The sequence below is a fragment of the Carettochelys insculpta genome, chromosome 3 (assembly GCF_033958435.1).
Source record: "Carettochelys insculpta isolate YL-2023 chromosome 3, ASM3395843v1, whole genome shotgun sequence".
NCBI lineage: Eukaryota > Metazoa > Chordata > Testudines > Carettochelyidae > Carettochelys > Carettochelys insculpta.
This window is the reverse complement of record NC_134139.1, coordinates 164,776,662-164,801,063: the sequence shown is the minus strand read 5'-3', so window position 1 is coordinate 164,801,063 and position 24,402 is coordinate 164,776,662. Positions and strand designations below refer to the sequence as shown.

General features: G+C 45.5%; 1 protein-coding gene across 1 annotated transcript in view; it reads left to right on the top strand.

Annotated features, from left to right (window-relative positions):
- The window catches only part of MCPH1 (microcephalin 1), a 227,980-nt gene extending 204,246 nt beyond the window's left edge, over positions 1–23,734 (top strand). Inside the window, exons 13-14 of the mRNA XM_074991178.1 lie at positions 16,639–16,876; positions 23,326–23,734. Coding sequence (XP_074847279.1) covers positions 16,639–16,876; positions 23,326–23,381 — 294 coding nt within the window. The 3' untranslated portion in view covers positions 23,382–23,734. The remainder of the gene's footprint in view (positions 1–16,638; positions 16,877–23,325) is intronic.
- Positions 23,735–24,402: the final 668 nt, after the last annotated feature.

Below are 24,402 nucleotides of genomic sequence, written 5' to 3'. Positions count from 1 at the left end.
GGGAGTCCCATGTCACGCAGAAATGCTCCTTCTGTGCAAAATTAACAGCCAGAGCAAGGAAGGACAGGGAGATGCGGCTTAAAATGCTGCTCTTCGACAAGGCCCTCCAGCCAGATGTGCCGGAGCGGCCGCAGCAGGAGGGACCCTCCGGGGCCCATAAAAGGAAAGCTGCCTCCCTCACCCCATCAGTGCAAAAACGGAGGAAAGCCTCCCCAGCCCGATCCCTGCAGGCAGCAACAGCGAGTGGGACGGGAGGAGCGCGCAGCCCCCAGCCGCAGCAACAGCTGATCGGCGGCGGCACGGAGAGCCACATGGAGGCGGCTCAGCCTCCGATAATCAAACAGCCGCCCCGCACCGCAGGCAGGGCGGTGGCTAAACAAGCGCCAGTACCGGCGGCACCGCAAGCAGCAGCACCAACCCCCCGGGAACCGGTGGTGCAGAGCGCGCAGGCATGCAGCCTGCAGGCACCAGAGGACACCGCCTGTGCGGCACCGCCCATAAGCGTGCCGAGCACGGCACGGACGGGGCCGAGATCCCCTACACGTCAGGGGGCGGAGTTACCTCCTCAAGGGAGGGGGAAGGCTGCACACAAAATGAGGCACCGCAGCCCCTCTCCAGACAGGGCTGCAGAGTTGCTTTCTCTCAGCCCTCCGCTTATGCTGCAGACTCCAACCAGAAGGCAGGGGTCCCCCCTAGCCTACCCGGAGCCCCCGTCTCCATTTTTACAACCAGCCTCGCCCTGGCTGGGACCACCTTCACCCTTCCTGGGGTTTGAGCCGCTGGAATACTATCCAGAATCGCTCTCTCCAGTGTCCCAGATCTCTCGACGATCTCGCTCCCCCAGACGCAGAGGGTATGCACCAAGGGAGTGGTCCAGGTCACCTTCCCAAGAACAGTGTCTATACTGCCATGGTCGACCCTATCACGTGGGGCATAGACACCACTGGCAATCTACCAGGGAAAGATCCCCACAGACGGTCCCGTATCCCCGAGGGCAATCACGAACGGGGACAGAGACTCAAGTATCTCAGGGGGAACTGGTTATGCAACCCCGAGATTTTCCCTTGCAAGCTTCCAGTGAGAGGATGTACCATCACCAACAGGAACCGGAAGGGTCCAGAGAGGCGTACCCTAGTGGTTCCTCGCTCTCCTCCCCGGATGAGGCTACAGCCCCTGGGGACGTCCATCCTCCGGACGATCTCAAACAGTTTCAAGAGCTGTTTAAGAGGGTGGCCTTCACGCAAGGCATCCAGACAGCAGAGGTGCAAGAGAAACACCATAAGCTCCTCAAAAATCTGAGACCTCCAGCCTCCTCCAAAATAGCAATACCGCTTGATGAAACAATCTTGGAGTCCGCCACTATGATATGGCAGACCCCTGCGACTATTCCGCCTGTCCACAAGAGAGCGGATAAGAAATACTTCGTGCCGGCGAAGGGCATGGAGTTCCTGTTCAGCCACCCACAACCAAATTCCTTGGTGGTGGAGTCGTCGCAACAAAGATCAAAGACATCTCAATTCAAGACAGGGGGAACAGACAAAGATGCCAAGAAGCTAGAGCTATTCAGCAGAAAGGTCTACTCCTCCTCCACTCTACTGTTGCGAATGGCAAATTACGCAGCGCATTTAGCGAACCATAATTTCGACAACTACACTAGGTTAACCTCCCTCATGGACTCGCTTCCAGAGGCCAAGAAACCGGTGCTCAAGGCCATCGTGCAAGAAGGCTATTCGGCCTCGAGGACGGGAGTTCAGATTGCCCTGGATGTTGCGGACACAGCAGCACGTTCCACAGCTACGGCAGTGGTGATGCGAAGGGAGTCCTGGCTCCAGACTTCGGGTATACCGAGGGATCTGCAGGCAAAGATAGTCGATCTTCCCTTCGACTCCCAGAAGCTGTTTGCTGAATCAACTGACTCGGTCCTTCATTCCAGTAAAGATTCAAGAGCCACACTTAGGACCCTGGGGATTTACACACCCCCATACAGAAAGAAAAAGTACTACCCTCAACAAAGACGGTACCAGTACCAGCAACAGCATCCCCAGTACCACAGGGGTTACGAGCAAGGGCGACATCAACAGCACCAGCAGTACCGAACTCCCAGGCAACGTTCCCAACAGAGCCGTGCGTCCTCGGGGCAGGGCCAAAGGCCACAAGTTTGACACACAGATCCAGGGCTGCGCCATCACTACCATCGCACAAGGTCATCCGAAGCGGCTATTCCACCATCGCCTCCGACCATTCTACAACCAGTGGCAAAGGATCACCACAGACAAATGGGTGCTGGAGATCATAGCCACGGGGTATGCCATCCCCTTCCAGTCGCTCCCACCACCACGACCTCCACCCAGGCCCCACCTCTAGGAGGCCTCCCACGTAGCGAGGCTCAAGCAGGAGGTAGACCATCTCATGCTCATAGGGGCAGTGGAAAGAGTGCCGGAGCAACTGCAAGGGGAAAGGGTTCTACTCGAGGTACTTCCTCACGGAGAAAAAGACAGGAGGCTGGAGGCCCGTCTTAGATCTTCAAGGCCTCAACCGGTACCTGTGCAAGCAACGCTTTCGGATGATCACAATCGCCTCCATCCTTACGGCACTGGACGATGGAGATTGGTTCGCAGCCCTCGATTTACAAGACGCGTATTTTCACATAACTATCCATCCGGCTCACCGGCGATTCCTCCGGTTCATGGTAGGCAAAGAATATTTTCAATACAAGGTCCTACCGTTTGGCCTTTCCTCGGCCCCCAGAGTCTTCACCAAGACCTTGGCAGTGGTGTCAGCCTACCTGCACAGACAGCGGGTATTTATATTCCCGCATCTGGACGACTGTCTACTCAAAGGGGCCTCGAAGGAGGAGGTACTACGCATGATACGCGTCACAGAAGGCACGTTCTCTTCGCTCGGCCTGGTTATCAATCTGGCAAAATCAAAGATAGACCCCACACAGGACATAGAGTTCATAGGGGCACGCATAAATTCTATTACACCGAGAGTGTATCTACCAGAGCCTCGCTTTTGGGCCATCGGCTCCCTCGTGCAGGTCATCACCTTCAGCCCTACGGTGCCGGTTCTGACGTGCTTACAGCTGCTGGGCCACATGGCAGTGGCAACGTTCGTAGTACAGCACGCCAGGTTACACATGCGCAGCATGCAGCACTGGCTGGCGAGCGTATACAAACCGGCAGCACACACCCTTCGCAGGGTGGTGTCGCCCACAGCAGAGGTGCGCAAATCCCTGCAATGGTGGGTAAACACCAAGAACTTGCTAACAGGGGTACCCTTCCACCAACCACAAATATCGGTTTTTCTTACTACAGATGCCTCCCTCATAGGGTGGGGAGCACACATGGGCGAAGAGGTGACTCAAGGGCTGTGGTCCTCCACAGAGCAGTCACTGCACATAAATATACTGGAGCTCAGAGCAGTGTTCAACGCCTGCAGACACTTTCGAGTACATATACAAGGCAAAGTTGTTGGGATCAGTACAGACAATACCTCCACCATGTTTTATATAAATCGGCAAGGAGGAGCTCGGTCCCGTGCCTTATGTGCAGAAGCAGTCCGGTTATGGAACTGGTGCATCGCCAACAATATAATTTTGAAAGCCTCATACTTACCAGGCGCTCACAATGTGAAGGCAGACCAGCTGAGCAGGCGTTTTGCACTCACGCACGAGTGGCAGATCCGTCCCGATCTGCTACGACTGATTTTGCACGCATGGGGTTTTCCCCAGATAGACCTGTTTGCCACTCAACACAACAAGAAGTGCCCACGATTCTGCTCCAGGGCAGGACTGGGACGGGGGTCCCTGGGGGACGCGTTCGCGATCTCCTGGAGGGGCCCCCTGCTTTACGCTTTTCCTCTCACAGTGCTGATCCACAAAGCCTTGCAGAAAGCCAGGAGGGAAGGAGCCCGAATGATCCTGATAGTCCCAACGTGGGATCGACAGCAATGGTTCCCCCTACTCCTGCGCATGTCGGACCGTCCACCGATGCCCCTTCCGGTGGCGCCGGATCTGCTCACACAAGCCGAGGGGTCCATAGTGCATCCGCACCCCCAAGGCTTGCGACTACAAGCGTGGTTAATCCATGGCTCAGCTCCCTAGAGAGCACATGTACGGAGGAAGTGCAACAAGTCCTAGAAAGTAGCAGGAGGACTTCCACCAGGAAGACCTACAAGCAGAAATGGATTTGCTTCACTGCATGGTGTTCTACCAAACGGCTAGCCCCCCTTTCGGTGCCTATACCTGTGATATTAGAGTATTTACTGGACCTCAAGAGAGGAGGACTCTCACTATCCTCGTTAAAGGTCCACCTTGCCGCCATTTCGGCGTTCAGACACGAAGAGGAAGGGCACACGGTGTTCGCCCATCCCATGGTTACCAGGTTCCTCAAAGGGTTGGTAAACCTATACCCCCCTCGGAAACCGCTTCCACCTTCGTGGAACTTGGACCTGGTGCTTAATGTGCTAACGGGACCACCGTTCGAGCCCTTGGCCACGGTTTCCCTCTGCCTCCTTACGGTAAAGACAACCTTTCTTCTCGCAATCACGTCAGCTCGCAGGGTGAGTGAGCTTGCGGCAGTCATGGCAACGCCATCCTGCACTGTTTTTTCCAAGGAGGCGGTAACCATACGGCTGCATCCAGCCTTTGTTCCCATAGTTTCTTCTGAGTTTCACATTAACGAACCTATTGTTTTACCCTCGTTTTATCCAAAGCCTCATAACTCTAACAAAGAGGCGCGCCTACACCTCCTGGACGTGAGGAGGGCGCTAGCCTTCTATATAGACAGGACCCAGTCCTTCCAGAAAACGGATAGACTCCTAGTCTCTCTCGCTCCCAAATCGAAAGGAGAAGGTCTCTCTTCGCAGAGAATCTCGAAGCACATCGTATCCTGCATAAAAATGTGCTACGAACTCAAAAAGACTCCTTTACTGGCCACTCCCAGGGCTCATTCCACTAGGGCGGTGGCGGCATCAACAGCCTTTTTGAAGGGCGTTGCGCTAAAAGACATTTGCAGAGCGGCGACCTGGTCATCCTATGACACCTTCGCCAAACGTTACGCCCTTCACAGGGTATTCCAAGAGGATACCCGTCTCTCGACAGCGGTCCTCTCGGGGACAAGCTGCACATAATCCGATTACCCACCTCCTATCTTGGGTTACTGCTGGGTAGTCACCTATTGTGGAGCACCGACGGGGACACTCGAAGAAGAAAGACAGGTTACTCACCGTAGTAACGGTGGTTCTTCGAGATGTGTCCCCGTGGGTGCTCCACTACCCGCCCATCCTCCCCACTTCGGATCTCTGTTTCGTGTTTTGCAGGAGCATCCGAGGCGGTTGGTCAAGGAACTGGCGGGGACCGGATCGCGCATGTGGCCAGGAGCGCGCAAGGGAGCGGTGCGCGCCGGCGTATGCGCTATCCGGCAGAAACTGCTTGGAAGATCCAATCTGCGGCGCCGGGCGAGCCCGACACCTATTGTGGAGCACCCACGGGGACACATCTCGAAGAACCACCGTTACTACGGTGAGTAACGTCTTTGCAAGGGTCCAGATGGGGCAGGGGCTGGATGGGTGGAGGGCAGGATGCTGGAGGGGGCGGGGGAGTGGCTGAGAGGGGGGCAGAATGGGCCCAAGGCAGGGGGAGACAGCCGCCACACCCACACTAGAGCACGTGTCCCCTTTCCCCCCCCGCAGGTCGTCAGGGCCATCAATGTGATGCTGCTCCATAGGGTCATCCTCCTGGGGGATCTGGACAACACCATCACCAGCTTCCAGGGCCTGGGCTTTCAGAACTTCATCAGCGCTTTGGATGGCACACACATCCCCATCCGCGTTCCGCCACACAGTGCCGGCCAGTACATCAACCAAAAGGGCTACCATTCGGTGGTGGTCCAGGCCTTGGTGGATGCAAAGGGCCAGTTCACTGACCTCTAGGTGGACTGGGCCAGCCACCCCATGATACGCAGGTCTTCTGGAACTCCAGCCTCTGCTGGCGCGTGAGGGCCGGCCACTTCGTCCCCCAGCGGAAGATCCCGATGGTGGAGGACATCACCATGCCGGTCTGCATGGTGGCAGATGCAGCGTACCCCCTGTGTCCGTGGCTCATGAGGCTGTACACGGGACACCTAAGCCCCACCCAGGAGGCATTCAGTGAGCACCTCAACCACACCCGGAACGTGGTGGAGTGGGCCTTCGGGTGCCTAAAGGGGCTGTGTAGGTGCCTCCTCACGCGCCTGCAGGTCGGGGTCTTCAACATGCCCCAGGTGGTGGGCTCCTGTTGCATCCTCCACATCATCATGGAGGGAAAGGGGGACGCTTATGTCCCCGGGTGGAACTCTCCACCTCGCGCCATCTCTGAGCAGCTGGGCACCAACCCCATCTGTCAGGCCCACCGGGATGGCCACCACATCTGGGAGGCCCTCAGGCAGGCCTTTGCTGACGGCCACCTCTGACCTGCATGCACACCCACATACCGTCCCTGCCACCCACACCAGCACCGCACCCGCACATCCACCACCCACCGTCCCCAAGGAGCATATCATGGAGTGGTGAACAATAAAGAAACATTTATCTATTTTTGTTGGTAACTTTGTACGGACAGAAGCTAACTTGGAGCGGGCGGGGGAACCTAACTAGGAAGTGGGAGGCAGAAGCTAACATGGAGGGAGGCGGAGGGAACCTAACTTGGAGGGGGGCGAAGCGCTCATTCCGGGGCAGGGGTGGTGGGCCCTGAACCCCGTCGGTCCCTGGAGCCGCTGCCTGCCTGGGTGCGGGGTCCCTGGCGGGGAGGAGAGGGTGTGGATAGCACCATCAGGTATTGCCGGCAAGTGGTCCTGGTGAGGGCAGAGGGTGCGGGCTCAGTGGGGGCAGGAAGGACAGGACCAGCAGGGGCAGCTGCCGGGGGGGTCCAGGAGGTGGGCAACAGTGGCCATGTGGTCCCAGATGGTGTGGCCAGTGCACTCCATAGTGGACAGCAGCCTATCCCAGGCTGCCCTCCTCCACTCCATGTCAGCCTGAGCAAGCTGCAGGTGTTGCTCGGCCACCTCAGCCTGGCGCTGGCTGGTTGGGTCCTCCTCAGCCGACAGGGGGACCTCCAGCCACAGCCCCAATGGTGTGCTGCCTGGGGTGGCGTCCAGACACCTCCAAGGGCTGCAGGTGGACTCTCGGTGGCAAGGGACGGTGCAGGGCTCTCCTGGCCCACGGATGGTGAGGCTGTGTGGAGAGGAGGAGAGCATGTCAGTAATGTGCCTCGGGTGGAGGGGACTGGGCTGTGGCCCACCCGCCCAAGCTCACCCCATGGGGCCCCCACCCTCCCATAGGACACTGACCCCCCAGGGGACACCGACCCGCCCCCCACGGGCTAGGCTCCCAGCCTGGGGGTGCATCCAGGGGTCTCTCCTGCAGGTGGCCCTTCCCGGCCTGCAGTGTGCAGGCTCCAGGCGCTATCCGGCACCGACCGGCCGCCACCCTTGTGCAGCTTGCAGTGCTGTCCACTGAGGGCGGGTGCTGGGCATTGCTGGTTGTGCCACTGCGGGGTGCTGCATCACACGTGGGGAGTGGCCTGTGTGCGGCCCAGAACCACCAGTCCCATGTGCGGACAACTAGCCATGCGTTGCCCCCACCCTGTGGAGTAGGTATGCGCTCCTCCCTGTACGTACTGGAGGGTCCCTTGCTGACGTCCAGGGATGTCCGGCTCCCAGTCGCCCAGCTGGAGGACGGAGAGGGGATTACAATGGTGTGGTCCCCCTCTTCACTCAACCATTCCGTGGTCCCCTCGCCCTCCTGGGTCCCTGGTCTGGGCTGCTCCTCCTCCAGCTGCAGCTGCTCGCTGGAGGTGTCCAAGAATGCTGGGGGTGGGGAGCTCTCCTGGGGCCCCAGGATGCCCCAGAGCTCCCTGTAGAAGGGGCACGTGGCTGGAGCTGCCCTGGAGTGTCCGGCCTGGTCCCTGACCCGGGCATAGCCCTGGTGCAGCTCGTTGACTTTGGAGCGTACCTGCTCTGCGGTACACTCCGGGTGGCCCCTGGTCTGCAGGCCCTGCACCAGGCAGCCGAAGGCAGCGGCTGTGTGCTGCTTGACCCCGATGTGGTGCAGGACCTCCTCGTCCGTCCACAGGCCGAGGAGGTCCTGCAGCTCCTGCTCTGTCCAGGAGGGGGCCCGTTTTTTTCTCCCCCGGGAGCCCTGCGGGGGGGCTCGCTGTAGGGGGCTGGCTGCTGGCCATGCTGTGGCGCTGGAGTGTGCAGCTGGAGCACTTGTGGAGGCTGCTCCTAGCACGCTGTCAGCTTCCTGCCACAGGTTTCCTGCGTGCATGCAGCTTTAAGGCAGCCGAACACAAGGACCATAGAGCCCCACTGCTGCTGGCTGGAGCAGCCCCCTGCTCCAGCTGACCGGCGCCATGGTGGACCCGTATTTCGAAAGAGCGGACTGTGGAGCGTCGACACATGTACTCGTTCGATTTATTATTTCGAAAGGGAGAGATCTTCCTGATACAGGATCGGGGTTCGGATTTCGAAGTCTGCACTCTGTTCTTTTGATTTTCTTTTGAAAGATGGGTTTTCACATGTGGATGCTCCTCCCGCTCTTTCAAAAAAGGGCCACTTCTTTTGAATTTTTGTGCACATGTAGACACAGCTTTCAAGAAGTAGATCCCTATTGAAACTTAAAATATGTTAAACTCTGAAGAAAATCTCCTAATTTATAATTTATTGTCAGTTGTGGGAGGCAACCTCACAGATTATTTTTGAGTTTTTCTGACCTATTTGAATGGATGCAAGCAAGCAAGGATGGTCTCACTTAAAGCAGTTCACCTTTTTTTTTTGGTGGGGGGGCAGTAGTTAAGGTAGAAACGAGAACCTGATTTGTTAATGTAAGTTTGCATTTTTAAGTCCCTGCACCTACACAGACTTTCAAATTAATAGTTCCTCGGAGCACAGCAGTATTTCTCATGGGTTTAAAATTAAAATATATATAAATATGATTGCAGGTTGGAGACTAAATTTTGAGGAATTTTCTTTAAATTTTCCATAAAATTTCATTTGTGCTAAGATCAAACATGGAACTTTTCAATTTACACAAATAATTTATTGGGAATTTATCATATAAGCATAGAAAATTAAGGTTGGAAGAGACCTCAGGAGATCATTTAGTCCATCCCCCTGCTTACTGCAGGACCAACTCTAATAAATCATTCCAGCCAGGGTTTTGTCATAAAAAGTCATAAAAAATTATAGGGACAGAGATTCTACCAACTCCCTAGGCAACCCATTCCAGTGCTTCACTACCCTCCTAGTTTAATAGCTTTTCTTAATATCCAGCCTAGATTTCCCCAACTGCAACTTGAGACCATTGCTGCGTGTCCTGTCATTTGTCATCACTGAAAATAACTTGGCTCCATCTTCTTTAGAAGCCTCTTCAGGTAGTTGAAGGCTGCTCTATAATCCCCATCCCCTGCCCTGCCCCGCCTTAGTCTTCCCTTCTGTAAACTAAAATAAGACAAGTTCCCTCAGCCTCTGCTCATAAGTCATGTGCCCCAGCTCCCTAATAATTTTCATTGCCTCTGCTGGACTCTCTCCACTTTGTCCACATCCTTTTTGTAGTTGGGGGGGAAAAGGGGGCAAAATTGGTTGTAGTATTCCAGATGTGGCCTCACCAGTGCCAAGTTGAGGGGAATAATCACTTCCTTCAGTCTGCTGGCAGTGCTTATATTAATGTAGGCCAATATGCCCTTTGCACTTCTTGGCAATAAGGGCACACTGTTGACTCATATCTAGCTTCTCATCTACTGTATTCCCCAGGTTCTTTTCTGCATAACTGCTGCTTAGCCAGTCAATCCCCAATCTGTAGCAGTGCATTTGATTCTTCTGTTCTAAGTGTAGGACTCTGCACTTGTGCTTGTTGAATCTCATCCGATTTCTTTTGGCCCAATTCTCCAATTTGTCCAGGTCACTCTGGACCATATCCCTAGCCTCCAGCATATCTTCCTCTCACCTCATATTAATGTATCTGCAATTTGCTGAGGGTGCAAACCAACCCAACACGCAGCTCATTAATGAAGATGATGAACAAAACTGGCACCAGGACCAACATCTGGCATACTCCCCTTGATACCAGCTGCTAATTAAACTGAGTTGTTGGTCACCATGTGTTGAGCCCAGTGATCTAGCCAGTTTTCTGTCCACCTCATTGTCCATTCGCTGAGGCCATGCTGTTTTAACCTGTTGGCAAGAATACTATGGGAGACTGTATCAAAAGCTTTCCATATCCACTGCATTCCCCAGTCTTCACAGAGTCATTTATTTCATCATAGGAGGCAATCAGTTTGGTCAGGCCCTTAGTAAATGCATTAAGTTATATACCAGTAAAGTGGCGTTATAATGAAACTTACTGTATCTTGCAACCTAAGTTGTTGATGTTATGTATGTGTACTTGAAACATAAACCTTGGTTTTAAGTCATATTGACTTAGAGAAAAAGAGAAATTAGCAAAAACGCATTTGTGTTTGATAAGCCTAAGTTGTTCTTTCTTTTTAAATCTGTAGCTGTCATTTATATTATGCAGTATTTAAAAATTGTTCTGGTTCAGTGGGAAGAAGACAAATCCAAACTAAAACTAAGTAATTTTGTTTGCTTTTTTTGGTGCAAAAAATTGCTTTGGAGGAAGAAATGATCCAAACATCTTCAAGTATGATTTTGAATATCTGCCAAACAGTAGACATGTTTGCCAAACATTTTTCTATAATATTCCCATTAGGACTCCATCTTTTAGATAATAAATTGTTGAAATAAGCCTTACTTACCAGTCTCAGATGTGAAAGAAGTATGGCTTGCCTGTCAACACAAAGGCTGGGTCTACACGTGCCCCTTCCTTTCAAAAGGGGCATGTTAATGAGCAGGTTTGAAATATGCTAATGAGGCACTGCAATGAATATGCAGTGCCTTGTTAGCATAATGGCGGCCGCAGCAATTCGAAAGTGCAGCTTTTCGAATCACGCACCGCCTGTGGAGACGGGACCTTCCGAAAGGACCCCCCCAGTTTTTGAAAGCCCTTCTTCCGATCACCAGATAGGAAGAAGGGCTTTCAAAAACTGGGGGGGGGTCCTTTTGGAAGGTCCCATCTCCACAGGCGGCGTACAATTCAAAAAGCCGCACTTTAAAATCGCCGCGGCCGCCATTATGTTAATGAGGTGCTGCATATTCATTGCAGTGCCTCATTAGCATCTTTCAAACCTGCTTATTAACATGCCCCTTTCAAAAGAAAGGGGCACATGTAGACCCAGCCAAAGTGTAAAGAAACATTGTTAATAAAATTAGCTTCATTCTAGTTTTTTTCACCCTTTACCCTCCTTTTTGCCAGCAAAAACTTTTGTGGAAAACAAGTGTTTTGGAGGAATTCCCACAGTCTTTGCTATGTATCAGTTGCCTTTATAACACATTTTACATTCTTCTTGATGTTGTCAACAAGAAAAACTGGCAAGTGATTTTTTCTGCTCCAAATTTTCAAACAGATGCTCAAACTTTTCAGGTCCCAAACCCATTAACACACACTCACATGGGTTTGCCTGTTCACAGTTTCCACTTGTGAATGCATGTTAGGATATTGAAATGCCTTTATCAGTCATGCAAATAATGTGTTGCCATTTCTGTAATTTAAAATTTGTTGATTCTGCAATTTGACAAAACATGAGTCTGTATTTTAGCTGGACAGTATTGATAGTTTATGGTCTTTAAGGTGCTACAGGACTGCTTTTATTTAAAAAAGAATCAGTACCAGTTAATATATCAGAATGTGCAGTATCATATTTTCAGTAATCTGCAATAAACATTACAGATGGAGTTTCATTCACAGATTAAGTACCTTCTCCAGCAAGAAAATTTCTGGAAGATAATGAAGGGAAAGCTGAGGCTATTGTGGCTATTAGGCCAGATGAACTGACGTTGCTTATTTTTTCTGAAAATGCTGCTATGGCTCTGGTCATGCCTGCTGGACTGTGCACTCACACAACCCCATTTATTTCAACACATTTCTTCACAGGCAAAAATCCAGCATCTGCACGGAACTGCTGCTTTAGGGCACATTCAGTTCTTAATCAAATCATATTAAGTACCTAGATTTAAAAATCCACTGTGTGCAGTGTTCCAATGTAGTTTTAAACTAAAATATGTACTGAGTAACACTTTAAACTTTAAAACTGCTTATATGGTTAAATAATCTAATTGAAAATTTCTAAAATAAATAGAGGACAAACAGGATCAAACTAACTTTTAAAGCACTAGAATGTAACAACCTCGCACTTTACTTTATTACTGTGTAAATAATGTCACTGTATGGTTTGATCATTTTCATCCTTTTACAGTGACCTTTAGGAAGATGAAATCTCTTTGGACCTACACAGGACATTGTATTGCAATTCAGAAATCTTTGATCCCTGTAGGATCCTGCAGATTCTCCAAATTCTTCTCTGCAGGGTAACTGTACTTTTTAGCTGTCTTTACTGCACTATACTATTCGTTGTCAGAAGTAGGCTGATACTGTACTTTAATTCACTTTCATATTCTTGATCTTTAAATGTGCCTGGGATTCCACATATTTGTATTGCTTGCAAATTTTTAGTAAGTGGTAGATTATCTGAAAATGTAGGACATTGTAAGTGTAATATTTCCTATGAATGTAATAAATTAGACCTACCCTCAGCTATATTGAAATCCCACTGAAGTTGTAAATTCAGACCATTTAAATTTCATCACCAATATTACCTAACTATCTAAAATGTGGATTGGTTTTGGAACTATCTTGCTAACTATGTAAAAATGGAGCATCTTATTCTTTGTGCCCAATTTACTACTCTGTTACGTTATGGCTTTTATACTCCTGTAAATCCATTGACCTCGGTGCCATTATACCAGCATAAAACTGGTTTAATAGAGGAGGGAATCAAACCTTCCATCTGTAATGGTCAGATCTTGTTTCAGTTAAGGTAAATGGCCAATTTCCCACTGACTTCACAAGCAACAAGAATTCCCAAATCAGGCTTTTTAAAAAAATATTTAATCTAAATTATTTTTAACAAAAAATACACTGGATTTAACTCAGATATCTGCTGTACTGTACCTTAACCAGATCTAGAATAACTTAGTATTTCATGTAACTCTCAGCAGGAACCTAATGAACTGCGTCAAGAATACAGCCTTCCGCTATGAACCACCAGTTCTGTGCCATCTATCACTTTTCTCAGGCCTGACCTTATTCTTCCAAGATCAAAAAATGAGGCTGAGGGCGGATAGAGCTATGGTTTAATATATAAATTTTGAGGGGTCTTATTCTGACCTCACATTAGGGCAGATCAGAATCAGCCATGATTGTTCTTTTAAAACTTCACTCATGATCTATCTATGTTTTGTTGTGTTATGACTTGGACTCTAATCCTACAAATACAGTAAACTCTTCCATATCAGAAGGTTGCCTGATATTCAAATATTCTGGATAATACCTAGCAATGCATAAAACTAAAGAAAAACCAAATTAGACATCAAGAAACAAACAAAAAAAATGCATGCAGAGTACTTTGTTTACCAACAATAGTAGTATTGAATACTGTGAACTTATACTGTATACTGTACTTACAGAAAACACAACTAAAATTTAGTTGTGATTAAAACGCCAGTTATTTGAGAGTTCCAGGTGATAAAATTATGACTATGGAAGAGTTTACTGTATAGTAGAATCTCAGACTTGCAAACACCAGAGTTATAAACTGACTGGTCAACCACATACCTTTCCTAGAACCAGAAATAGACATTTTTCTTCTGCATAGTGAAGTTTGAAAGCTGAATTAACTTAATGTTCAGTTGTAAACTTGTGAAAAAACAACCATATTGTTTTGTTCAGAGTTACAAATAACTGCTCTTCCCAAAGGGTTTTTGTTTCTGAGGTTTTACTGTAGGTACAGTCTTTCCTGAGTCCCACTGTAGGATTAAAGTCTTGGACTATAGATACTTTTCTCCAGAGACCTGTTGTCATACATTCTCATAAAGCTTCAAGTATAACTGTAGCACATGATACTAAAAAAGATTATGTTTATGCAGGTGTCTAATGTGTGTGTTTGGAAAGAGCAAGTCAAATGTAATAGGTGAAGCAAAAATCCTAATCCTGCATAAGTGAAATATATTTTAATAAATCATGTTCTTATTTGCTGCTACTGTTAATATTATTTGTAAAATACAATCAACAGTCTGAAAAAGTAAAAAATGGACGAAAGTGGAATTACTGTTATTGTAATGAAGAAATGCTGCATTACTGCATCATAAATTCTTGATACCTAATTTTCTGTCAGTGTAATGATGATTATCCTGGTGAGCTGCAAACTCTCTGATGTTACAAAGACAGTTGGGTGAATTCAATTTTAAGAGGTAGATTGTGACATTCAATCTGCAGTGCAAGTTGAGGGTTGTCAAATGACTTACAGTGTGTGCAATATGTTTTTCTCCCAAGACTGGCTACTCTGTTCTCTTAGGCGTAGGATGGCTTTGAAAGCAATGCTAGCTCCGCAGAAGTCTTGTGCTGCTTGAATAGAGGGGTGCCCATTATTTCTAGCCTCTGGATGAAGAAAGCAAGAAGCTTGTCTCCTTGTTTTACACCAGAGCAGGATTTAAGAACAATCCATCTGGAAATCTTCCCTTAGAATAAGAGAGGCAGGAAAAGCAAAATTTGAGCTTCAAGCAAACTTGTTCTGGTCATATTGTACCTGTGCTGTTCCTATTATTGCAGTCAAATATAGATTAAATATATTATTCTGGGATTTTCAAAGGCTAAAGTGAGTAGGTGCTACCTCAATGGGGTTTCAGCATTTTAACTCCTTTGAAAGTATGTATACCAAACCACATGAGTTGTGCAATACAACTTGACCTACTGTTGTTGGAATCCTAAAGTTTAGAGACCCAACTCTTTGTAATTAGCTGTGCAGATTTAACATAACATTCATGCATTTTTGCTTTTACTATTAATTTAACCCAAGAGTAGTTCCAGTAGTAAAATCACTGTACAAATAAAACAATGTTTCATTACAAGACTGTTCAAAAATAAATGTTTTCAGGGAAAATGCTTGAACAAGTGGGAATACTACAGTCCTTTTTAAATCATGTCCAATAAAATGTGTGAAACAGCAGGATTACAATCAAGTTACTTTGTATGTCTTCTATCTAAGAAACTCATGTCCTGTTGGGTTTTTAACATAAACAGAGTCTGTCAATCCTAATCAGTTTCATCTTGGAAACACTAGAGCTGCAGGCTAACAAAAGCTGCTTCGCAAGTTGAGCATAAAGGTCCCTTGGAATCAAATTTGATTGTTAACTTAAGATAAACTAACACTAAATTAACGTCTCTTGGTGATTATTTTTTCTTCTTTCAGATGTAGCTGATGTGTCTAAATAGGCAGCTCAGGAGATTAGTAGATGTTTTAAGTTCTCTTTGATGGTAGAAAAATGCTATTTGAGCCACCAAAGATAGGATTGTATTTATCATGAGTCGCTGTTTCTGGGTTTTCATTACACTATCATGTGTGATTTGTTAAACTTCTAATCTAAATGCTTAAGCATTTATATGTTTGCTCAGTGAATACACATTTTTTAAGTTACTGGTTATTTACAAGTGACTGAGATCACATAGGTACCAGAATCCTGCCTTTTATTTACAAATCAGAAATTGTAAAGTGTATCACTGTCTTGATTAAAGCCAGTTGTAAAAACTCTTTGACCTCAGAGATGTATGTGTTGTTTGAACACTGGCAGTCACAATAAATAGCTACAACACATTTTGGACAGTTTAGCCCTTTGAGCCTGCCTCAGCTGTATCAAAGTCTGCCTTCTCTAATATGTCCTGTGAGTTGGCTTTTAGAGAATTAACTCTTTGTAGTTTCAGTAGAACAGCCAAGAATTTTGTGGGCTAGAGAAAGTTGTACCCTTGCTTCTGGAGACACCACTTCTCAAGAGGACTATCTCCGCCGAAGAGTGACAGAAGGAGATTGTGCTGCCTGTGCTATCTCAGGATGGATTTTGTTTTTCATTGTTCATCTGGCAGTGATAACAACACTATGAAATTCGCTTTTTTTTTAAAGATGATAACCCAGCATTGCAATTTTATCTGATGATATGGAAGCTCTTTACAAACCCTAATCGATCTTCACAACCCTTTGTAAAGTGAGCGAGCCTTTTTAGCCCAAAAAATCTTACATGCCAAAAGTCATGTAGTGAATCAATGTCAATGAGAACTCCACTCTTCAGATCATTTCCTGATTTTTCACATTAGTGAAAAATTTCTAGCATCAAACAAGATCTCAATTACTCTTCTTCCCAAAGTTTTATTATTACATGATATAATTATGGAAATCAAATAAGTGGTAAATGCATATTTTGGGTTTTGTACCAAGCCAAAAAAACCCATAAAAATAAATAAATAAATAAGTAGTTGGTGATAGTTAGTTAGATAATCATGGTATGACTTACCCAAGAGTTTCTGAACCAACATTTTAATTGGGAATGTAAAGAATTGTTTTATATCCTGTGATTCATTTTCTAAATGCAAAGACTAGCTTCCTGGCAGTTTATAAGTGAATTGAAATGAATTAATTCCTTATTTCCTTAAAAACAGATCTGCAGACTTCAACGCCACCTATCATCAGGAAAATATCAGCAGAACCTCTTTTCAAGCCAGCCTGTAATGTTTATATCTCTTGCCAGTCAACCACCTTGTGACAAGCTAAGTGAACTTGTACAGTTGTGTGGAGGAAAAATATGTAAAACTCTGCGTCAGGCCAAAATCTATATTGGAGAATATTTGGGAAAGAAGCAACCTGAAATAAAATATTTATCAGAAAAATGGATACTAGGTAAGAAATTCAATTTCATCCCAATTTAATACTATGAAAAATGCGTTCAAATGTGCTAAGAGTTTGTCTATACAGTGGGGGGTAGTATGTCCTATGGAGGAAATGGTTTCTAAAGTACACTATAATGCGATGTATCTTAATTGGTCCTTGCTAACTTGCTTGTGTGTACTAGAAGTTCTGTAATGCACTTTTGCGTAGTGCACTTGGTCTGTGCAATCCCTGCTGCTGTTTACCAAAACTCCTGTTTGGCCTCAGTGCAACTCTAGGCAATACATTCAAGAGTGCTTGGTGACCTTTAATAGGCACAACAGCTTTACATGGACCATTTAATGTGCAACTTATCAGTGTGCTGTACCCAAAGAGTGCTGCTCCCAACAGATAATCCCTAAGTTTGGGCAGAAGATTTCCAGAGCGGGAGTGTGTGAGCAAAGAGAAGGGAACAGATGGTGCTATAGTTGTTACCCTTTAAGACTTAACTACACGTTGTTGGGGTCTTTCTGGTAAACTAAGGGCTGGGCAGTGATGAGCTTAGGACCCATCTTTTTAAACTGGACCAAGCACAGTGCTGTCTAAATTGTGCCCTCAGTCTTTCATGGGAGTCGTTTAATGTAAATATGATACTCATCTAATTACAGTAGGTAATGAGAGAACAGCCAGGAGTCACTCTCTTGAAAATGTCTAGTTTAAAAAAAATCTCTTGCAAAATTATAAAAATATGCAGGGAATATGCTCAGCTGGTGCAAACTGTTATAGCTCTGTTGACTTCAGAAGGTGCTGACATTTTGTACCAGCCGAAGATATTATAGTATATTACATGCAATTTATACGAGTGTCTGACATGTTCTTTGCTATGACTGTCACTGCTTAAAGAAAATGTCTTGCCAAAATCTGTGAAGTGCTGGGTTCCAGGGAGTTGCTAAGACTGTGTTTTTCCCTAATACACCATAGAAGCTAGTTTTAAGCTTGAATTTCTTGCAGCAAATTGGTATAGGCTTGCAGTACCCCCAAAAGAAAACTTGTGGTGATCTACTTAGGATTCACAGTCAGGAATTAGTTGAGTTATATGTCGTCTCATAAAAGGGATCTTTTTGCATAATCCAATATGAGAAAATAACATATTTGTGTTATGAATAAGTTTTGTTAATTCACTTTACTTTTTGCTCTAAAGTTTTCAAAGAGCATAGTGTTGTGTGGTATAGGAACCAAGATTATACGAGACAAAGAAGTAGTGGTCCTATTTAGATGTTAAGTAAATTAGTCTGATTGCAAAATCTGAGTGAGAAAGCTGCAGAATGTTGAAGCAGAAAGAATATATAATGGCCTAGTTCATCTTTACAAATGTTTGGTTAGTGCTGATGTGAAGTCACAGTTGGGTGCTGCAGCTTTTTTGACAAATTCTGGACAAACAGATTTTATCGCATTAAGAGTGTGTCTACACAAGGAGCTAACTTCCAAGTCAGCTTCAAAGTAGCCAGCAGAGAGTCTACACACATTTTCCCTTACTTCAAAGTTAAGGGAAGCCCAGCTTAAGTTCAGCCCAAAGTTAAGTTAGAGGGCCCAACTTCAAAGTCCTTACTCCATTCCCAGGAATGGAGTACCCTACTTTGAAGTTAAACTTCAAAATAGGGTGTGTGTAGGCGCTCTATTTTGAAGTTACTTACTTCAAAGTAAGCAACTTCAAAGTTATTTTTGTAGTGTAGACACAGCCTAAGTGCAACAAAATGTATTTTCCTGTTTATTACTGTATTTTGTTCTGATTGTAGACAGCCATTGTTTATCATTTTGTGCAATGCTTGTTTCCAGGCTTGATCGCCAACTCAAATAGTCTGTCTCTTGGGTTTCCCAAGTCTGTAACTCAGTACCACAGCATTTTAGATCTTTCTCACAACCATCTTGAAATCTGATTTTTGGGTTTCCTTTCTGTCTTTGACCCTCCTTTTACTCACCAAATAAGATGACTTTATAAGGTCTTCAGTTGCACATCTTATGAAAAAACACCTGGTCTGTAAGGGAGAAAATACTTGTCTAAACTAAAGTATATTTGGTACTTCGTTAAAGAAAAAATTATTAAGTTGGAAGACAAGTGAATTTCTATTTACATATATCATGAATTGATCTGCAGTGTGAAATCCTCTCTCTAATTTCATAACAGAATTAAGGAACAGGTGTGCCAAAAACAGGAAAAATTAGATGAGACAGCAGTGTACAGAATGTAAGAACTCCAGGGATCCAAAAATAGGGCATGAGGGGAAGTCAGAAACTGTGATGTATTAAACAAAACATTTGGACATATTAGCATGTCAAGCATAACTTTCAGGTGGACAGAAATAATTCAGATCCACACTCTAATTTCCATTTAACAATTCATGTAATATACAGGTAGCAACTCTGAAAACTGGCATTCTCTGGTCAGGCAACATCCCACATTCAGCAGGAAGAGGCACGCTCCTGGACCAGAGGGCCAAGACAGGAAGGCACATCAAGCTGGCCTCCCAGCAGCCTTGCAGATGGCATAGGGCCAGGGCCGGAGGCAGTGTCCCTGTCAGCCCTGTGCTGGGCCAGGGAGTCAGCCAACCCATAAGGGCGGACAGTGACCGGGGGCATTCACCTCCCCTGGTCCAGCAAAATCCCTTATCCAGGACCACTGAGGTCCCGAGGGTGCCAGACCAGGGAGGTACAACCTGTAATATATAACAAATGGGTGTAGGGGGTAATTTTGGAGTATTTTTGCTTTTGTCCACATTGTTAGTCCAGGGATCCACTTTTACTCCAATGCCTCTCTCAGTTATTACAGCAAACTAATATGTTAAATTCTGATGGAGAAATTAATGCAATACCTGTACTCCCAGCCAAAACTTTACAGCCTCATCATGATTTCCTTATAACTGCATTCTTCCATTTTAAACATATGACTTCTGTTTTTTAGGGTTCTTTTTAATTTTCATGTTCCAGATAATTTTTAATAAAAGATCTCTGTTGGCACAAGATCATTAAAATACATAAAGACCAGGGGCTCTGGAGGTGAGCAATTTCCTCTGACTACCAGAAAAGATCATTAAAGTCAAAATATGCATGAGTACTTGAACCATTAGGTACACGGACCTATTGCCACCATGGAAGAATGGTGAGCCAGGTCTTCAGCCTTAGAACATAAGCTCCTGGACAGAGAGGCCTTACAGTATACTAGTACCTCTTGCTCAATCAATATATGCCTGCAAAGGGGTGCTCTAAAACATCAGTACTTGTCGGGGAGGGTACTCAGTACCATCAACAAAGTGTACAGACCCAGACTTTTGTAGCTTTAGCCCATGTCTAAAAATATACACATATAATTCAGTAGTATATGTATATGTTCCATAGTGCACTGCATAGCCTCTCCTGCCAGATACTTAAAGGCCAAAATTAAGGTTCCCCATTCTTTCATAGAACTAAGGGAGACAGTGAAACTGTGCTCTGACAGAAATTCTCAGTTCTCTTGCCTGTTTATGTTGTAAATTCCTTGAGGTGTGGACCTTGTACAACACCGAACACTATCAGCATGAAAAAATAAATGAACTAGAAGCTATTTTTTGCTAATGTAATGGTTCTCCTTCCCCATGCGGAAGGAGGACCACCCTGTTAAAAGAATGTTTGGTAATAAGCATGCATGAAAAAGTTAATTTACAGCCCCTAGTAGGAAAGGATGTGAATACCCAGTGATAAAATACTAGTGACCTAGCCGTGGCAGGCCTGGGTCAGCTAATTTGGGCTTGTGGGACTTGGGCTGAGGGCCTAAAATTCTCTGTGTGGCTATCCAGGCTTGGCTGGAGCCTGAGCTCTGGGCAGGGTCCCAGCGCTTGGGCTTCAGCACAAGCCAGAGTGTCTACGCTGCAATTTTTCAGTCCTGGAGCCTTAGCCCAGAGAACCCAAAACAACTGACCTGAGCCAGCCGTGGGTTTTTAATCCCTGCGTAGACATACCCTGAGGCCTTGTCTATGCTAAACCACTGCCCACTCCAACCTCCTCATCGATATACCTTATGCCACTTCAGCCATGCAAATAGTAAACCTGAAGTTGATATATTCAATGCAGCGTCTTCCATGCAATAAAGTCGGTGATGGTTGCTCTCCCATCAACTCTAGCTACTCTTCTCATCCTGATGGTGTACAGGAGTCAATGGGAGAGAGAGTTCAGAGACTGATTTATCATGTCTAAGCAGATGTGATAAATCAGTTGGTAGATTAATTGCTGCAGTGTTGAACCACCATGAAGTGGATACAAGTCCTAAGTATCATGCTTTGTATGTTAAGAGGTGGGTGTGTTCTGTGTAATTCTTTGCTTGCCTTGCATTAGCTGCATGTTCCCCCTTTATATACTGCTGTGAAAGTTGTGTGGTTGGATCTTTCTGAAAATCAGTCTCAGCTGGAATTAGCTGCCATTTGAAACATTCTCCTTCATCTTGCTAGGGGTATTTAAGCTATTATAATTAGGTATGGAAGGATTAGACTTTTTGTCATGTGTTCATAGACATAGATTTCACTGTACTCATACAAAGAGAAGGAAAAATATTCCCATCCATGGTGACTGAAATGTACAGATAGGCAATGTAAGAAAACTGCACCTGGAGAACTTAGTTTGATTTAAGGATATTTCCTTTATATATTTTGACATGTGTTACTTAAACAGCTATAAATGTTTAAGATTTTGAGTCTCAGCATCTACTGTCACTAGATAATTGTTTGATTCCCCCACCCCATAATCTCCCATAAAAATTGAAATCTGTAACAATAGAAAAAAATTAAAACCCCAAACTATGGCAACTGTAAAAAATCAAATTGATAAAAATAAAATATGGTTAAAATAAACATTGACATTATCTAATTTATTTTTTTTTAATTCTGCCTTGGCTAGTTGTAATGAAGTAGTTACTCTCCTAGTTCACATCTTTCTAGTCCTTTAGAGCTGACCTGAACCAGATCTCTGAATCGAAACACTACTGGAATTTGCAAGAGCAGCTGCAGACATCCACATTGGGCTCTCAATTTTGCAAAAGGGCTGTATTTTCACAATGAGCTGACCCAAGATCACATATCAGTGCAGTCCAATCCTGAATCAGTTCCAATAGGTGCAAGTTTTGCAGGTGTATACCTAAGTTTGTACACCCACACCTAGAATATTTAAAGAGCTTATGCAGATATTTGTACATAGAAATTGTGGATGTGTGTACATACCAAATAAAAAGTGGAGGCTGAGCATAGAACAGTCTGAAAATTTGTCCCTTCTAATCTAGTATTGATAGTATCTGGGTTATCAGATTAGTACAAATATAAATCAGCTCTGATTTAGGGATTTATCTAATTTTAATACTCCTCTTCTTAGCAGAATGTATTCCTAGTCTATGCAATCTAGTTAGCTTCTGGTTATATACACTCTGCTCTCTGTACCAAATGGCAGCTATTTGCTATTGAATGGTCCCAAACCCAATCATATATTTGATAGCTGAGACAGAGAGAGAACGAAATAGTTTTTTTAGATGTGTGTGCAGGGTACGCATTATACCACAAGCAATATCTTTATAATCTTTACCAATCCCTGTACTCTCAGCTCCTCAGAGTTACTGTATGCAGTGGAACCCCAATTCACGCGTAGGTTGCGTTCCTGGGCAACCACGCATAAGTCAAATTTTGTGTAAGTCGAGATGGGGACAGGACGGGACTGTGAGTGGAGGAAGAGGTCAGCAGCCACAGTAAAAATGGTGGCAGCTCTGTGCCTGCTCATGGCGCTTCCCCTGCTGCCTGGCTCCCGGCTCCCCTCCCCTTGTAGGAGCCAGGAAAATGACCAGCGTTGCTGTGCTGATCAGTTTCCTGGTTCCTGCAAATGGTGGGGAGCCGGGAGCCAGGTGGCAGCCAGGCCCTTGCGCACCTGGTTCCTAGCAGCTGTGCCTGGCTCCCAGCTCCCATCCGCTTGCGGGAGCTGAGAAACTGACCAGAGTTGCCATAGGAGCAGGGAGCCGGGCACAGCAGCACCAGTCAGTTTCCCAGCTCCCCTCTGCTTGTGGGAGCTGGGAAACTGTCTGGTGCTGGTGCGCCTGCCTCTGGGCTCCCTGCCACTCATGGGAGTCAGGAGCCGGGCACAGCTGGGAGCCAGGTGCAGCAGCGCCAGTCAGTTTCCTGGCTCCCACAAGCTGCTGCCTGGTTCCTGATTCCCCGCCACTCACAGGAGCCAGGAAACTGACTGGTGCAGCAGCACTGGTTGATTTTTAGTAGCGTTATTCCAAGAATTGCGAAAATCAAAATCATGTAAGTCAGGGGTCTACTGTACCAGAAATTCAGCCTGTTGACTTGATTGTTTTGTTTCAGCATATATTGTGTTATTCAAAATATATATTTTCTTTTTCATAAGAAGTTATATGTTATTTGTTCATCCTAATACACTAATATATAACATACTTCTTTTTGATTTTTCTATAGATTCAGTCACTCAACACAGGATATGTCCTTTGGAAAACTACATGTTCCATCAGTGAGCTAACTCAAGATCCTCCTTATGGTTGTGAGGAAATTAGCAAAGGCATTCAGGTTTTTATTAAGTAAAAAGCTGAACTAACAGAGAATAAAAGATTTTACAATGAAACTGTAATGCAGTTGCAGAGAGACAGCCAAAAGTTTCATATAGTGTGGTTAGTGTCATGTAAGTGTCTGTCTAATGAAATCCTTTTGATTAGTCTTTTGTAATAAGGTATTTGCCCAATAAAAATCCTTTTGTTTTGTATTTATGTGTACAATATGCATGCTTGTAGGTCTAATATTGGCCTCCTGCACAAGCATTATACATTGGGAGCAACATTTTCAAAAGCACCTAAGTGACCTCGGAGGTCATCTTAACAGTCTATCATTTAGGTGCTTTTGAAAAGATACCGTGTTGTAATAATTCCAAACAAACACAAATCAGTCTGAAGACAATTTTTAAGTGGGCTGGCAGAGAATTACTTAGTGCATCCGAATGTTTTGAAATCTCCATCACTGGAAATTTTAAGAGAAATTTTGACAAAAACCTGTCAGGATGATCTAGGTGGTGCTTTGTCTTGCCATCCACGCAGGGGACTGGATTTCATGACCTTCCTTCCAGTTCTAGCCGTCTATGATTCTGTGTCTAATTTTTTTAGAGTTAGTATGTAGTATATATTTAGATATTATTATACAACCTCATATTTATGTGATGACATATAAACACCAGTAAAAGTAATGGATAATCAAATAATTTCACTGTAGCATGTAACACAACGCCTCTCAACCACAATCCTCCCTTCAGAGAACGGTTAAACTAGGACAATGGAAATTCTACACTAAAAATAAAAAGTTCCAAGCAAAAATCACAGAGCTAACAAGATACATATTTCATAAACATCACCATTTAATCACACTGCTCTTGTTCCTTCTTGTGTTTGCATGTTGAAGTTGAGATTTTTAAAGCCATACAGGGATTTGGATGCCCAATTTCCATTAAAATTGATAGTGATCCAGACTGCCATGGTTGCTTTGCTCAGC